Below are 16,861 nucleotides of genomic sequence, written 5' to 3'. Positions count from 1 at the left end.
CCACAACTCCTTGGGCCCTGCAGCCGGTTCTTTCCCCATCGCAGACACACCGTCCAGGCCGTGAGCTGCAGCTTCTCCAGGAGATGCTGTGGGATACGGTGACAAAGGCTTTGCTGAAGTCTAAGTACACGACATCCACAGCCTTTCCCTCATGTACTAGGTGGGTCACCTTGTCGTATAAGATCAGGTTGTCCAAACAGGACCTGCCTTTCATAAACCCACGTTGACTGGGCCTGATAATGTGGTTCTCATGTAAGTGTCATGTGGTGTCACTCAAGATCATCTGCTCCATGACCTTGCAGGAGGCTCCCTCAGAACAGAGGGCCATGTGCCAGCTGGCACAGAGGTTTGTCCTCCAGGGCCTTTGTTGCAACTCCCCTTCTGTGTCACCCCTTGAGAAGTTTGGGGTTTGGCACTGAATCAAGTGGGGACCCAGCTGTGTTTGTTTCCATGTGGAGCTCAAAGGTGTTTAGATGGAATCGGAGACAAGAGACCTTCCAGTCTCAGAATGCATCGTCCCCTTCTGCCAGTAGGTATGTTAGCTAAAATTATATTTTCCAACGCTGCGTTTTATTTCAGGCAATGCCAAAGGAAGATGAAATGGAAAAAAAAGGTATTTTTTTTAATTTTGGCGTGTGCTAAGTGCGTGTGCTCCATGCCTGCCAGGAGCTGTGCACGTTAGATCCTGGGGTGCTTCTGTGTGCTTCTTGGATTTGCTGTGTTGGGAGACAACAGGGGCTGTACTCGGGTTCTTTTTTGTAGAGGGTTTATGGTGAAAATCATTGCTGCAGCATGATGTTGGCACCCAAGGTTCTTAAGTGTTTGGGACTGCCAGGACATCACTGTGATATCTCGTCTGAGTGAAGAAGAACCTGAAGAGATGTTGGGAAAGTGGTGTTATATGTTGGCCGTATTTTTATACCCTTCCTCAGCCATAATGTTCTTGCCATTGTCCTGATGAGTTTCCACAGTGAAAACAGCTGAAAGTGCCCTCCTGGATATGGATGGGTGCAGCCAAATAGAGACGATCCAACTTGGACGTCACTCAGAAGCTGAGCTCAGCTCTCCCCAGCCCCCAGAAATACCTGAGGACAAGCTGGAACGCAAGGGTGTTTAATTTCTGCCAAAGTGACCCTTTTAATGCAACAGATGGGTTAAAGCTGGGAGGGAAGCAGCCATCCCTTTCTTACCTGGGAAACTATCACTGTGGAGCAGCAGGGTCCTTTTCTTATGGTACTTGACAGAAAAAGTTATTTAGTTCCAAGATGCAGGGTGTAAGTAATATGGGCAGATGTGAGCAGAGATGATGGGGTGAGGGGGAATGACAAACACCCATAAAGTCGTGAATAATACGGGGAAGCAATAGGAGCTGTCAGCATGTCCGGCAGCAGAGGACCCATATGGGTGTAGTAGCTTTAAACAAACAAAAGTAGCTCGTGCGGTTTACGCACAGCTTGATAACGTGAGAAGCGGGTGGCTGCAGGATGCCGTGAACACCGGAGGCATGAGATTGAAAAGGGATTAGACAAGCTCACAGAGAACAGATTCCTGAGTGGCTATTAAAAATGTCTACCTGAGTCATCTTCCAGTTCATGAAGTCCCTGAACTGACTCTTCAGATATTCTTGCTATTCTGTACTTGCGCTGTTTCTATGGTGAATTTAAATGAGGTGTCCAAGTTGATCTAACAGCTTGCAGCTGATGATACATGCGGTTCTGCTTCCCTCCCTGCTTGTGAGTCTGTGCTGCTCCTGTTGCACCAGTTTTGGCATTTCTTCAGTTCATTAAACTGGCAGAAAATTAACACAGAGTGGACACTTTTCTGCCAGATTAGTGAGCTGAATCAGCCCACTGTTTTCTGAGCCGGTGGTATCCATGAAATCAAATTTTCTTGCTTTTCTTTGCAAAGGAAGACTGGATTTTTTTTTTTGGAAGTGGAGATTCTCCTGTTATTATCTGATTCCAGATAATCAGGCTTTAGGTATTTATATATATCTATATATAACTTATAGTCATGATAAGATCCTGATATTTACTGAATTAGTTTCTAAAAGCTCCCGGAGCACATGAAGGGCAAGAAAGTGACTGGAAGCAGACAGCAAGGATTTACTGAGAGCCAGTTGCACCTGACCAACCTGATGACTTCCTACAATGAGACAACAGCCTGCGTTGACAACAGGAAGGCACTGGGTGTTGTATTGATTGATCAAGGCCTCTGACGTGGTCTCTCCCACAGTCTACACTTGTAGGCAAGTTGGTGAGATTTGGACTGGATAACGGGAGTGTGAGGTGAATGAAGAACTGGCTGGGCTGTTGGGCTGAAGGTGTCATATCAACAAAATGAACTCCATAGTCAACAGGTTACATCCTTCAGGGATTTTGTATTGGTGAGCATGGCAGTGTCACGTCAATCCGCACACTTTCCATGACCATCCTCCCTTCGCGTTGCAAGACTCAAGCTTGTCCTGGGAGGACTGACCAGCTTCCACTTTCATTATCTTGCTCACCTTGAGTCGTGTTGACTCCTCATTGCTGACACTCATCCTCTTCCCCAGTTGTAGGAATAACACGCACTGAAATTTAATTGCGTGTACGTTCCATGAAATGCGTTTGTGTACTCCTGACTGCGGTCAACACAGCACTAATGACATGGTAAATACGGACATTGATCTCTGTGACATGATAGCCACCTTCTTTCAACTCAGAGCCTATTTATCTTTCATTTATAATCCTTAGCTAGTGTTTTCCAGTTCCATATCACTTTTTTTTCCTATATGAGTTCCTGAAGCACTAGATCAAATGTTTATCAGCATTAAGAATGGTGTCATTAGACCACATGACTTTTTTAAAATTACCCTATAATCTAATCAAAGAAAGGGCCTAGTTTGTTTGCTTTTGAATTAAACAGTCTTATAAAAGCCCAAAGAATAGTAGTAGATCATCCTCATGTGCTGTGATATTTTGCCATTCTGTTCGTCACTGGAAATCAAGAGTAGACAAGACAGGAAAAGGACAAACGCATAGCTGAACCAGACAGAGCAATGGGGATGGGCTAGTTGGCCTCTCAAAGGCCCTTGCAGGACCATTAGCTGTGTTTGATGATGCACATCAGGCAGGTGAACCATCAGGAGGAATTCTGTGGAGATATTTGGCCACCAGGTCCCTGAGCACAGGTAGGGGCTGTCCCAGGTTTCTCAGCTGGGAACTTTGCTTGGCTTTGGGTACTGACGCCAACCCAGATCTTTCCTGGAAATGCCAACCCCCTAAGTCAATGACCAAAATACTCTGCTGGGAAGCCTGTTTTTAAACAGTCACTCCCCAGATACTGAAGGATGAAGTTCACAGTTGCATCTGCTCAAGTAATTCTGTTGTGTATACCCATCTATTACTTATTAGAGAACAGACTTCCCCCTGTGTCTTCTGCTCTCTAGGTGTGTTCTAACTAGTGGGCGGTAATGGCAAGGTCTTGCTCTTCTTTCCATCTTTCCAGCTTTGTATATGTACAAAGAGGGCAAAATTTTCTAGCTAGGAACTGGGGAAAGTCAAGCAACTCATGATCCCAGGTAGAGAGGTTCCAGATGCCCATCTAAATAGAGGGACACTGTGTCCTTTGCAAAGAGCAGGGCCAGAACATCGGCATGGAAGCAGAGATAATATCCCTCAATCTAAGGGGATGATGTGAAGAGGAAGCCTTTTTCTCTAAGGGCTTCCCTAAGAGTGTGGTTTCCTCATCCCAAGCCTCCGTTTGCCCACTGGTCTTTAATCCATTTGAGCCATCTTCTCCTGGACTGTTTGCAATAGTGAAAGAATCTCAATCAACTGACCATTTAGAACCAGCTGTAAAGATACAGCAGGGAAACATCCAGTCTGGGATGTTGTGGTCTGGATGGGTGGACAGTCCCAGGACCTATGAGGAAGTGATTGCTGGGAGACTGAGAGACTAGAGACATAAATTGAAAAAAAAAAGAGAGCTTCAAACTGCAAGGAAAATCTTTTTTGCCATTAGGACAGTCGAGCACTGGAACAGGTTACCCGGAGTGGTTGTGCATCTTCATCCATGGAAGGCTGAAAAAACCCTTGAGTAACGTGGTCTGATGTCACAACTGGCCCTGGACTAATTTTGGACTAGCGACCTCCCAATTGGCCCAGTTTTGGACCAGTGACCTCCAGAGGTCCCTTACCACCTGAATTACTCTGATTCTATGTACTGTATGTCCCCAGACTTGAGCAAGATCTGACACACTTGCTGCCATTACTTCTATCAGTACGTCCAGTGAGATGTTGGCATGTGCTGCTCCAAGGCTGCTGGAGGAGAGACGAAGAAACTATCTTTGATTCTCTCATTCAAGTCCCCGAGGAACCTAGACCTTCGTTGTGGGTTCTGCCTGTGACCTTGGCTATCGTTTACTTGGTTTGTCCTTTATCCACTTGCAGAAAGTCTCCTCTGAATCCTTGTATAGGTGGTAGAGGATGCAAAGAACTCCAATCACGTGGACTCAGGAGCATAAAGTCTTTTTAAGCGTTGGCTCTTCCAGCCATGGCTGAGTGAAATGCTGATGTGGGTCACTAGTGTCCAGGAGGACCCGTATCACCAAGACCCATGATGGAAAAGATTATTCTAAAATAACACAGACTGTGTTCTCTGGGGAGGAATTGGCTGATTATCCATCTCCTTAAGGAGGAATGTCCATGTTCTGGAATACGCAATGTCCTCGGTTACCTAGGAGATCTTGCTCGACCTGGGCTGTGGTGGAGTATGTTAGAATGGCCACGGTGAATGGCAGAGATGAATTTTGGCAGGTTGAGAGGTGGAAGTGTGGTCAGAAGGACAATGGGATAACCCTTTCCAAGCAATACACACAGCTCATCTGCAGCGCGGACGTGATGTTTCTGCTGTAAGATGCCTGGAGGCTCTAAAATTTGAATTAAATTTGGGCTGCACCATTTGATGTGTTGTCCTGTCTGAGATTTCAAGCAAGACCTCCATGTGTCAGCTTCCCACCTGCTAAATCATAGAATCACAGAATCATTTCAGTTGGAAGAGACACTCTGGATCATCGAGTGCAACCAGATGAAGGAAATAACCCCAGAGATGGAGGAGTGCAGGTTAGAAGGGACCTCCACAGCCCCAGAAGAGGGTCCTGACATTGCGATCGCTGACAAATGTGTGTTTGACCCCTTCTTAAAGACTTCCAGACAGTGATGTCACATCCACCCCAATAACCTTAATTACTAAGAAAGTTTTCTTTCATTCTCTCACACTCCTCATTTATTTCCACCAAGGAATGAACCTTCTGGCTCGATTTTGAGGCCCCAGCCATTCCACACTGGCACTAAACACATTTTACTCCTTCAGTTGTGCATGAAAAAAAGCGTAAATAACAGAAATATAAGAGCGAGGTGCTTTTAGATAATTTTCATGCTATTTATTTTGTAGTGTTTCTGCACCAGCTATGATAAAATGTGTAAAAATTACTTCAAATAACTCATATTCTTTCTACGGTTCACCAAAAGCATAGCTTCAAATGCAGCATTTGTGAAACATCCACAAAATCTACAGACGTGCTATGTTTTCCATGCCCTGCTTATAGTCAGTTTCACACAACTTCTGAAAGACTTACAGGTTTTATCAATGTCAAATGAACAGGATACGTGCCATAGAAGATGCAGATCCTGTTCTCCAGAAACTTGCTCAGCCTTACATAAGTTATTAATATACAGCAGAAATACCGATGTCCTGCAAATATGCAGCAATACAGAATTCCAGACAGAAAGTAGCATATCGGCAAGAGGTTCCTGGTTACATGCACAGCACGGGGTAGCGGCAGAGATGGCAATTTCCCCTCCGCACCTCAGGAATAGAAGCACAGAAAGTTTCCTTGCACAAGGTTGGTAACGCAATGAGAAGCTCAAGGCAAACCCTTCTTGAAATGTATTAGTTTTTGGAAAGCCTGTTTAAATTCTTCATTAAAAGCTGTATAAATGACAGGATTAATCAATGAGTTTAAGTAACCTAACCACGTAAAGAAGTCCAACAGGATGGGATGAAACCAACAAGCGTCTTGGCAGATGGGTAGGACCAGGGACATGACAAAAAAAGGCAGCCAGCAGAAAATGAAAGCGCCCAGAATAATACCTAAAGTTTTGGTGGCTTTCCTTTCTCTTGCAGCAGAAATTCTCTTCCTTTCCAGGACACTATCTGCAAGTTTTATCTGAACATGATTGATAAATATTGGGGATCCACCTGGATGGGAATGCCCTTCGTGCAGGCTGGCGTTAATTGAGCAGAGGGAAGAGCCGGCAGAGCCGGTAATCAGGTGAGCGGTAGTAAATCGTTTCCCATATAGCGAGGGTGGCTTCAGAATCCTGGATCGCGCTGCTACATAAATTCTACCATATAATATTAAGAGGAGCACGCTGGGGATGTAGAAAGCTCCACAAGTGGAATAAATCGTGTAGGAAATTTGATCCGTGTTCACGGCGCACTTTGCGATTTCTTCATGAGCCTTCACCTGCCTCCAGAAAAACGGTGGCACGGAAATGCTAACAGAGATCATCCAGACCACAGCGATCATGAGCGCCGCGCGGCCAGCTGTTCGGCGCTTGGCATATTCCAGAGCATCCGTGATGGCCCAGTATCGGTCCAGCGCGATGACGCAGAGGTGCAGGATCGAGGCCGTGCAGCACGTGATGTCTGACGACAACCAGATGTCACACAACACCTGGCCGAAGGCCCATGTGTGGGTGACAGTGTAAGCGATGCTGATGGGCATCACGAGGACGGACACTAGAAGATCGGTCACGGCCAAGGAGCCGATGAGGTAATTTGCAGGTGTGTGGAGCTTTCTAGTGAGAAAAATGGTAATAACAACGAAAACATTTGCAAGGATTGTTGCCAAAGTTATAACAGACAGGAGGACTGACAGTGAAATCTTCAGCCCTAATAGCGTCCTTTCATCCAAAGCTTCGGTGAAATTTAATGACTTATTTTCTGAGCTCTGGAGAGCGAGCTCTGCTGAGCGGTTATACTGAGTCATCCTGTGCTCTGCTCTCACTTTTCACTTCCCAGGGATGATGAAGAAAGACGCTTACTTTTTCGCTAAAATAGGACTTTTCATATCAGAGTCCGACACTGAAGAAATATTAACTTGTTGAAAACTCCAGCTGACACAGTAGATGAGGTGCTCTCCTAAGCTAGATTTTCCATCACATCAGTGACATCATTGTTAAAGCAAAATGTCAACATGATCAACCAGACGTGATTCTGCTGGGTGGCACCATGAGCAGTACTGTAAGTGACGGGAATTTAGGTGGTTTTCATTTTCATCTTGCAGACAACTAAATCATTCTTTATTATCTTTTATTCACACCTCCTTTCTGAACTAACCTTCTGCAAAGCTACATAAATCAATACTGCAGCGCAAGAGGCCGAAAAAGAAACCTCCACCATGTAATTGATGCTGCTGTGCTTGGCACAAAGCTATTTTCCCTTCTTCTCTAATAGCTGAATGTCACATTTTTTATAAGGGACACTTTATTAGCACCCAAGATATAAACCAATACTGTCTGGATTCCTCCTGTAAACACAATTTCTCCCAGATTTGTAAATCAAGGCCTCTTTCTGAAAAGCACAGAGCTCTGTTTTCATTTGTTCCTCTGGACCATTTGAGTTTTCTCTTCAACATTCAGTCTTTGAATGCTGAAGTCAGTGGTTGGTACCAGAATTCAAAGCATTGGCACTGAAGCATGGGATGTTCTTGATCATGCTCATGGTGAACGATTGTAGTAACTTGTGGGGTGGTGGTTCCCTCAAAAGAGGAAGGATAGATGGGTTAAGGGGATCTGGAAAAAGAAAGCAAGTGTCTTAGTTAGAGTGGTGATATGAGTTGTAGAAGTTGATGTATACACTGCATACAATCTACAGGCTTCCCATACTTTTCTTTAGATTCAATTAGTGTAACCTGAAACCTTCATGAACCCGAAGAGAACATCCTAAGATGACCATGTTTGTGACACTGAATAGCGGTTCAACTCTTCAGAATTTTTGAACGTGGCCATAGTGTCCAAAGTCACCCGTCTCCAACAACGGCCCATGCGCTCAGCTCAACCCTGTTGCCTTTTTCTGAAGCGTCCCCAGCTCTGATACGTTCTTTGTGAGACAGAAAGACCAGAAAAACACACACAGTGTTGAAGATGCGGATACACCACAGATTTATACTGCAGCATAAAGGGGTCTTCTGTTCTCAATTTCTTTCCTAATAATTCCTGAGGTTTACTTTGCTTTTTTAATCATTACGTGGCACTGATCTGACATTTCCACAGAACAGTCCCAATTAATATCATTCCAAAGCCACGGGTGGTAACACCAGCATTTTTTCCTGCTTGCTCACTTTTTATATCTATCTGTATTGTATTCCTTCTCCCACTTTTAAACTGCGGTTCTTTGCAACTCTGTACAGTTAGTCCTTGTCTTTATTACCTTGAAGACCTTTCTTTCATCAGCAGATGTCATCACTCCACTATTCCTGTACTTTCCAGATCATTTAATATGTTGGGTAGCCTGAGCTTCTTTATTTACATTCTTTAAGAATCTCTGGCAAAAATGTCTCTTGAGAGTCCAAGTAGTTATATCAGTTGGACTCCACCCAATCTGTATACTCACCAGCTTTGCTTAATTTCAACAGATTTGTGAGGCACAACTTACCTGAACACCGGCCGGTCACACATCCCACGCAGGAGAAAAATCTAAAAGAAAAACACCAGACTGGTTATTAAAGACTGTGTGACTTAAAAACTAAAGCCAACCCCAATCTTGGTTTTGGTTACTGAGAAAAGTAACGTTGAGTCTTCCACATGTATTGCAAGTATTGTTCAGCGTCAGAACAAATCCAGCGATGTGAAATAAAATGAAGTGCACATCACCACTCACACGGTTACTTTCAGCCAAACGAATTAGCCTAGAGTTCAAATGAATTATTAATTTTCAACATACCAGTAAAGGGGACAGCCTGTAGATTGTATACAGTGATACATCAACTTCTACAACTCTATCACCACCAGGAGAAAGTCCTACAGAAACCAAACAGCGCTTCAGCAGATACTGAGTTACTGAATTGAGTTTTATAAATAAATGATGTTTTCCCGTGATGAGATTACCAAGGGAAAAGACCCATTTTTTAATACAAATGCTCCAAGTCAGGCATGGATCATATACACAGAAAGAGTGCATTAGATGTTTCTGCCCCACAAATATGGCTATCATGACTGAAAGTAATTTTCAAGAGTAACTCCAGGTCAAGTTTCCAAACCCTGCAACAGACACATCTTGTAGGATTTATACCGGGGTCCTCAAAACTTCAAGTAGCATAGATTCTTAAATTAAATAAATCATGGAACTCGTGGATACAGAAGAAGTCTTTTGATTGTGAGTCTTCCACCAAGAAATACGTACAGAAATACGACTGGCAAGGCAGCATCTACCAGAGATGTATCAATAATGGTGCAAGGCAGCCAGTCAATATTATTCATTGGTTTCAGATTAAAACAGATTGTGAGAGCAAATGGGCTTGACAGAATTTTTGTTCCCTACTTAGGGCTTTATCGTGGGTATTCACTTGTGCTGACATGAAAATATATTCCACATGTGCTAAATTACCATGAGGGTCTATAGACATATGCAGTATAATTAGTCAAAATAATCCTTCCCTTGTAAGCAGCATATAATAAATAAGTAGTATCAGGACTCCAGTTAGAGTGAGTATATTAGGATGTAATTAATTTTAATTACCATCTAGCTAAAATAAATATCTTCCCAATAATTTAATATTTCAGCTAAGTTACCTTTTACTCAAGAAAAAGTCGCAAACAGAGGTAAATTACTTTCCTGCTGAGAGAAAAAGTCATTTGCTTAACCTATACACACTGACTAAAAATAACAATAATAAAAATCTCAAGCAGTCGTTAAATTAAGTCAAGTACAAGGTCGTACATATAGGTAGAGCTAAATTTCTGTTTACTGAAACTCCAGTTGCTTTTCCATCCTTTTTGCAATGGATTCTATTTTTTCATTTAAATGTGGAATCCGCTATCCTACCTAAATAAAACAGACATATTCTGTCATGCTGAAACCTTGACCAGTAATGAAGCTGCTGACAAACAGCAGGTGGCACTCTGAACCGGAGGTTTTTAATAAGTTCTTGCATATTTCAGACACTTGCAGCGTAAGAGGATCTGTGGAGTCCAACTTGGAGACGAGACAGCATGAAATACATTTAGAAGAAGCTATAGGAACCTGCCAGTCCAGAGATCAAAATCAAGTCAGGATGCAGTTTCTGGGAGAAAAACAGTGTATTGCACAGAAAACTGAGATCCGCAGAAATGACAGTGTCTGTGGAAAAGTGAAAATGGTAAAATTGGTAAAATCTGTGAAATGTAATGTGAATAGATTTGCAAACATCAGTATAAAGGACTGGATATGTGGCAAAAGTAACCATAGTTGCCTAGCTTTGGATTAAACTGCCTGAAATAATAACATTTTGCAAAAGTTATAACTAAGACAGAATAAACCTGACAGAAAATAAAATATATATACAGAAGTGTCCCTGTTGCCCTGAGACGAGCTGCCACGTCCCTGGGAGAGAGGGGTGAGCACAACTGCAATTGCTCATTTGTTTTCCACCTAAGAGCTGCAAGGACGTCACGGTTTTTGGGAGAAGCCAAGAGAACCTGGAAGAAGTGGCGACCCTGAAGGCCACGGAAAGGCCACACAGCAAGACCTTCCTTCGCTGCTTTATTCTGTGCATGGCAGAGCAACTGCCATGGTTTAACCCAAGCTGCAACTAAGCCCCACGCAGCCGCCCACTCACTCGCTCCCAGTGGGCTGGAGAAAGGAATTGGAAGGTTAAAAGTGAGAAAACTCACAGGTTGAGATAAAGGCAGTTTAACAGGTAAAGCAGAAACTGTGCAAGCAAAGCAAAGCGAGGAGTTCATTTCACTGCTTCCCATCCCAGCATCTTGGACACTTGGAACAGCGTGAGAAGCTGAAAAGTCCTTGATTACTCAGCAACAATTGAAGCATCAGTGTGTTATCAACACTATTGTCATCTTAAATCCAAACCACAGCACTATACCAGATCCTGGTTCCTGATTTTTGCAGGTAAATGAGTCAAAATTCTTCAGACTGAGCTGAATCAACAAGAACATGAGTTTGCACCTGAATTTCTCCTGTGTATAGGGTGTAACAAAGCTACTATGTTACTGGCTGTGCTGGTTATTCTGATTATTTAAGATGTTTTTTGAGATCTCGGGTGTATTTCACATCAACACCAAACAGCTTTTTAATCCTGGAGTGGATTTCAAGACATGGAGCTCTGATACTCCAGTCATAGCTGCTTTGCACCCTCCTGACCTTTCTTTGCTCTGGGATGTCTTCATCAGCATTGCTCAATTCAGTTGTGCTGGTGTCCAGCCAATAAAGGGAAATTACAAACCTCAAATACTTTAAGTATAGATTAACCGCTGATCAATAACACTGCATTGTGTTGGACATAACACAGCAGGAGCTAGAACAGAAGAGTTCCTGTTTCTAGAGAAGCAGACATGACACTGCATATGTTCATGCAGCACAACTAAATCCCTAACGCTGAGTTTATTGTGACTATTTCAAATTCAATCAGCTATGCCTATTTTGTTTCTCCAATATAGAAAACAGTACTCTATATGATAAATTGCATACAGAACATTTTCCATTTTAAATAAGCAACTATATAGCTGGCAAGCAAATATTGGCAGTGTTTAACACCTTCTCTGCCCTTTGCCAACCTTCTATTTCTTTGTATTCTTGCAGGTCTCATTCCTTTTGTCCAGTCCAGAAGTCAAGAAGAATTAACTTTTTTCCCCAAAGTTGCCTACAGCTTTGCCTGGACAGGGATTGGTAGAGCGTTAGCTGATGCGCTAATACTTGCATTAAATAAACAGTCAAACCTTAAAAATGCACACAGGGATTTAAACTACACACCTGCAGAATGAAACGCAGCAATTCTACCGTGATGGGAACAAGGAGGCCCCGCGGTTGGTACATTTGGGTGATGAAGCGGATGTGGTGCTTCATGCGGTAAAATGACACTGGAAGGGTTCCAGCATACTAGGGAACAGGATTAAGACAATTAAACTCGATCTTAAGAACAAAATCAAGGTATTTAAATAATATAGAAACCAGTGGCTGCCTGATTGTGTGATGGGGAGTAACTAGCTCAGTAAAAGCCCTGCATAGTGTAGGACAGAAAAGTGAATATATGGGAGTAAACTCAATGAACAGAGATGTCTGAGCTAGAAAGGACACAGCTGACAGAGACGTTCAACAGTCTTTATCTGCTGTAGAACAGGAAGGAATTGTCTGTTCCCCATGACTAATATCACCGAAAGGAGAAGGATTTAACTGCGGCAAGACTGAGCCCTTAGGAAAACCTTGCAGACAGTAAGGGTTGAGAAAGTCTTGGGGACATTGACATCTCCATCACAGAAAGTGGTTAACAACAGGTCAAACAATCTCTCTGGAATGTGATTTCCAATAACCAGCTCAGCACTAAGGAAGCAAAACGGATTAGACCGTATAAAATCATGCAAAACTTCAGATTTTTTTTTTTTCAACGCAATACAGTGTAAACTCAGACAATTCAAAACTCACAAAAACCTAAGACAGCTCAAGCTTTGCACAACATCCCGGTTCAGATCTGGAACAGGCTCAGAACTCAGCGTTGTGGTGCTCCAGGTGGGCAGAACAATGACGGTAATTTTGATTGCCTTTGAGCACAGAGCGGTGAGCAATGACACAGAATAACAACTGTCACTGGGTGTCCCTGGGGCGCCAGAGCCCCCAGACTCCACCTTTTCAGAGCCACAATTCTCTCTCTGTGCTCATACAGGGTCAGTAATGGGAGCTGGCAGGACAGACAGAAGGAACATCTCAGTCTTACTTCAAGAAATATAATTCCCAGATTTCGAAGAAAGCTGGGAACCAGCATTGTTCACATCACAGAGAAAGTTTGATTTTTTTTTTATTGTCTTATTCTCTGCCATTTACTCACACTTGCTCAATTTCTCTCTGTGATACAGGGAGTGACCATCAGCTGCAAACAAAAGAGGACAATCTGTGATTTCAGGAAAAATAGCTGAGTGATGGCTGATGAGGACGCTGCCCTGAGACCATCAGGATCTGGGGTCAAAAGGCAAAACCAGAAAATGTTACAGGCAACATGAAAAACAACAGATTGACAATGTGTTTGATATTTGTTCATTTTCATATCTGAGAAGCGTGCGTGATGTGCAGCCTAAACCCTTTGTTATGTCGCCATCTTAACTTTGGGGAGAACACGAAAAACAATAGCAAATTTGTCTTGAGGAACCTCACAGATCAACCATCACTTCCTGAAACGATCCATTTAGCACTCCATCGACAACAGTTCCTGCAATGAGTAAGTTACAGTTCTGGCGAAGTCACCCCCACCATTCCGAGGGCAGTTGTGCACGTAGTTTTGCAAAGGAAGTTCCTTGCTCAGGGTTTACACCAGGCGCACAACTGGGAAGGGACTGTCTTGCTGGGGAAACGCTGTTCTCCTTGAAGTCCTTCTTCAGGTCTCACGCAGTGCTGCTCGCAGCATCCTGGAAAAATCAGGACCATCTCACGACTGCAGGGCAATGCTGCCCATCATTGGCCTTGGCTGGCTCCTGCTCTTTGCTGTGGTACCAAAGTTCATCCCAAAAGTGGTTCACATTCATAATTTGCTGTGACATGCAACACGGTGGCTACAAGTGAGGAAACAGCGGGCTTTGCCCCGAAGCTCCTGGCTCGAATACGAGCAGGTACATCAGCATGGAAGGGTGAGGACTCCAGGAGGACAAGATCAGAGGTGAACTCCTTGCTTTGCACTAGCACCTAAATGGAGGTGACATTTGGTTACCTGAAGCAGGACTGGGGAAGAAGCCAGGCAGCTGGGCCACTCGTGGGATACAAATGGTGTGGGATAACGCAGGGACAAATGTAACTGGACAAATCTCAGAGCCTCACTCACCCAAAGAGAATTCCACATCAATTTACACTTTTAAAGCAGTCCGTTCACCCAACATCACCCTGCACCTGGGGGAAGAGACCTGCAATATCCATCTAAACCTCGAAATCGCCTGTGAGACCAAAGCTTCACCTCCCTTCCAGTCAAACTTGCACGACAAACGCTGGAACCGCCGCCCCCCGGTGCTCGGGAGGGCAACACCGACCACAGAGCTCCACTCTCCCCATCAGCCGCCACCCACCGAGCCGGGGCGACGCCGCCGCAGCCCCGGCCTCCATCCCCTGCCCCCCGGCTCCCTCCCCGACTTCCCGTGGCGGGTCCCGGGGGCGGCGGCCACTTCGTCCCTGGAGCCGCCGAGCACGGCCCGGCCGCGGGGGTCGCGGCGCCGGCGGGGAAGCCCCGGGCGCCCCTTCCCTTTCTTGCGCTCCTTCCCTTTTTCTTCCCCTTTCCCCTCCGCCGGGGCCGCCGGAACCAACTTGGACCAGGGCCCGCGGGCACCCTCCGGCCGGGCCGAGCGGGGACTGGATCCCGCCCCGTCGCCATCTCCCCGGCATCGCCCCCGCCGCCCCGCGCTCACCTGCCGTCCCCGCCGTCCCGCCCGCTCTCCCCGCTCCGCCAGCGCCCGCCCTAAATACCGGCGGCCCCCGGGCCGGGCTCTGCTGCGCCGCCGCCGCGCGTCCCGCTCCGCTCCGCTCCCGCCCAGCCGGGGCCGGGGCTGCTCGGCGGGATGGGACACCCGCCCCGGCCCCCGGGACGCGCCCACGCCCCCGTGAGGGCAGACCCGCTGCGGGGTGGGCGCGGGGTGCGCTGCTCGGGAATGGGGTTTGGACCACATCGGACCTCACTGCTCCAGCCTGGCTCTTGTCCCCTTATCCCCCCTGGCATATCGTAGACCCTCGCGTTGTTGCCGGTGACTGGAAGATAAATCACAGCATCCCAGAATGTCAGGGGTTGAAGGGCCCTGGAAAGCTCACCCAGTGCAATCCCCCCATGGAGCGGGAACACCCAGATGAGGTTACACAGGAAGGTGTCCAGGCGGGTTGGAATGTCTGCACAGAAGGAGACTCCACAACCCCCTGGGCAGCCTGGGCCAGGCTCTGCCACCCTCACCCCCAACAAGTTTCTTCTCATACTTAAGTGGAACCTCCTGTGTTCCAGTTTGCACCCATTGCCCCTTGTCCTGTCACTGGTTGTCACCCAGAAGAGCCTGGCTCCATCCTCCTGACACTCCCCCTTTAGATACCTGTAAACATGAATGAGTCACCCCTCAGTCTCCTCTTGTCCAGCTCCAGAGCCCCAGCTCCCTCAGCCTTTCCTCACACGGGAGATGCTCCACTCCCTTCAGCATCTTGGTGGCTGCGCTGGACTCTCTCCAGCAGTTCCCTGTCCTGCTGGAACTGAGGGGCCACAACTGGACATAATATTCCAGGTGTGGTCTCCCCAGGGCAGAGCAGAGGGGCAGGAGAACCTCTCTGATCTACAGTGATGCCCTGGAAGGCAACAGAGGCACCAGTGATGGCCATGGAGCAGTTGTGGGTTGAGAACTTTGCTGGGTGGGCTCAGCCAGGCTGCTGCAGGGACACCTGTGTGGGCTGAGCTCCTGCATCCAAACCTCAGAGATGCAGCATGTTAATTCCAACTCCTTTGAGAGATCATGTTATTGCTTTATAATTGCTCTTAGTCGCTAACGAGAAATAAAATCTGTTTTTATGAAGATGCAGTAACTTTGTTCATGCTACATTTATACAAAAGCAATTCAAATAGAACCAAGGTCTTTAAAGAGCAATGCTCAAGTCACAGCCTTTTGCAGCATCATTGGCCTTAAATAGATTTAAATTAGACATTGCCAACCAGCTGTCTCCATTTCCTTCTGGCAGCTAATTTGCATATTGGATTATTTTCAAAAAGCAGCTAATCTCATGATTTTTGAGCACTGCCGATCGCCAGGCTGTGCCGCCTCGGTCACGTTGTCTCAGTGTGCTGAGCTGAAACTCGTTAGTGCTCAAAGGTTGGGGACTCTGAGCTCTGCTCCGCCGCAGCTGCCCTGGGGTCAGGCTCAGAAGAAACGCCACACTCTCCTCTAAATTTTCAGAGGGTTTTGTCCCAGCTGCTTCCAGGAACAGCAGCATTTCATCTGTTCTCCATCGCAATTTAGGACTTAGTGCATGTTTTTAAACCCAAAGATGTTTGGTACCGTGGAAGTCATGAAGCTGCAGCCTCGCTTCAGAATGAGAGGAAAACGGGGGCTTTTCAAACTGCACCGCTGTGGTGCGAACCTCATAAAAAACAAATCAAAAAACTCCCTGCAGCGTCAGTTCAGTGCCAGCCTGGGAGAGGACACGTGGTGGATCTTTTGAGCCTCCAGAGTTTCCTAGAGACAAGTGTAGCTACAATAGCTTTTCTTCGAAAGTCTAGAGAAGATGCCTCGGCTTATTTTCCTTCCAAACAACGTGGGTGCTGTTTCGTGGGTGGAAATGTGTTTGGTGCGATACAACGTGCAAGGAAAAGAGGTCGGCTCTTTTATATTTCCATCTGAGGAATAAATTCCACCCTCAGGGCAAGAGATACTTGAGGGAATCTTGCAGGGCTTTGCAGCAAAGAGAAATGAAGTGTCTGGTGGTTTTCCTTGGGCTGCCTGGGAAACCAGAGGGAATTTCAAGGTGCAAACTGGTCTTCAGATATTAAAAAAAATAGAAAAAAAGAAAACCCACATTTTTCATCTCCCTCTGACCGTGATCATCCAGACGCTCGCTTGCCTAATAACAGCTTTAGCTCATTTCATTCATGCTTATAAGG

The 16,861-nt window shown here is 45.7% G+C and overlaps 1 protein-coding gene across 3 annotated transcripts; it reads right to left on the bottom strand.

Annotated features, from left to right (window-relative positions):
• Positions 1 to 5,410: 5,410 nt before the first annotated feature.
• HTR1D (5-hydroxytryptamine receptor 1D) lies at positions 5,411 to 15,529 on the bottom strand. 3 transcript variants are annotated; one of them, XM_065041579.1, is made up of 4 exons: positions 14,643 to 15,529; positions 12,016 to 13,932; positions 8,704 to 8,744; positions 5,411 to 7,841 (listed from the first exon to the last, which is right to left on the bottom strand). In XM_065041579.1, the coding sequence occupies exon 4, from the start codon at positions 7,034 to 7,036 to the stop codon at positions 5,909 to 5,911; it is 1,128 nt and encodes a 375-aa protein (XP_064897651.1). In that variant the 5' UTR covers positions 7,037 to 7,841; positions 8,704 to 8,744; positions 12,016 to 13,932; positions 14,643 to 15,529; the 3' UTR covers positions 5,411 to 5,908. The 3 variants fall into 3 exon arrangements, with proteins under 3 accessions (XP_064897651.1, XP_064897650.1, XP_021137333.2); XM_065041578.1 differs by lacking the exon at positions 12,016 to 13,932; XM_021281658.2 differs by lacking the exon at positions 14,643 to 15,529 and having other exon boundaries at positions 12,016 to 14,603.
• Between the last annotated feature and the right edge of the window lie 1,332 nt (positions 15,530 to 16,861).

The sequence above is a fragment of the Columba livia genome, chromosome 26 (genome assembly GCF_036013475.1).
Source record: "Columba livia isolate bColLiv1 breed racing homer chromosome 26, bColLiv1.pat.W.v2, whole genome shotgun sequence".
NCBI lineage: Eukaryota > Metazoa > Chordata > Aves > Columbiformes > Columbidae > Columba > Columba livia.
The sequence above is the reverse complement of the archived record's forward strand: the minus strand, read 5'-3'. Positions and strand labels throughout refer to the sequence as shown.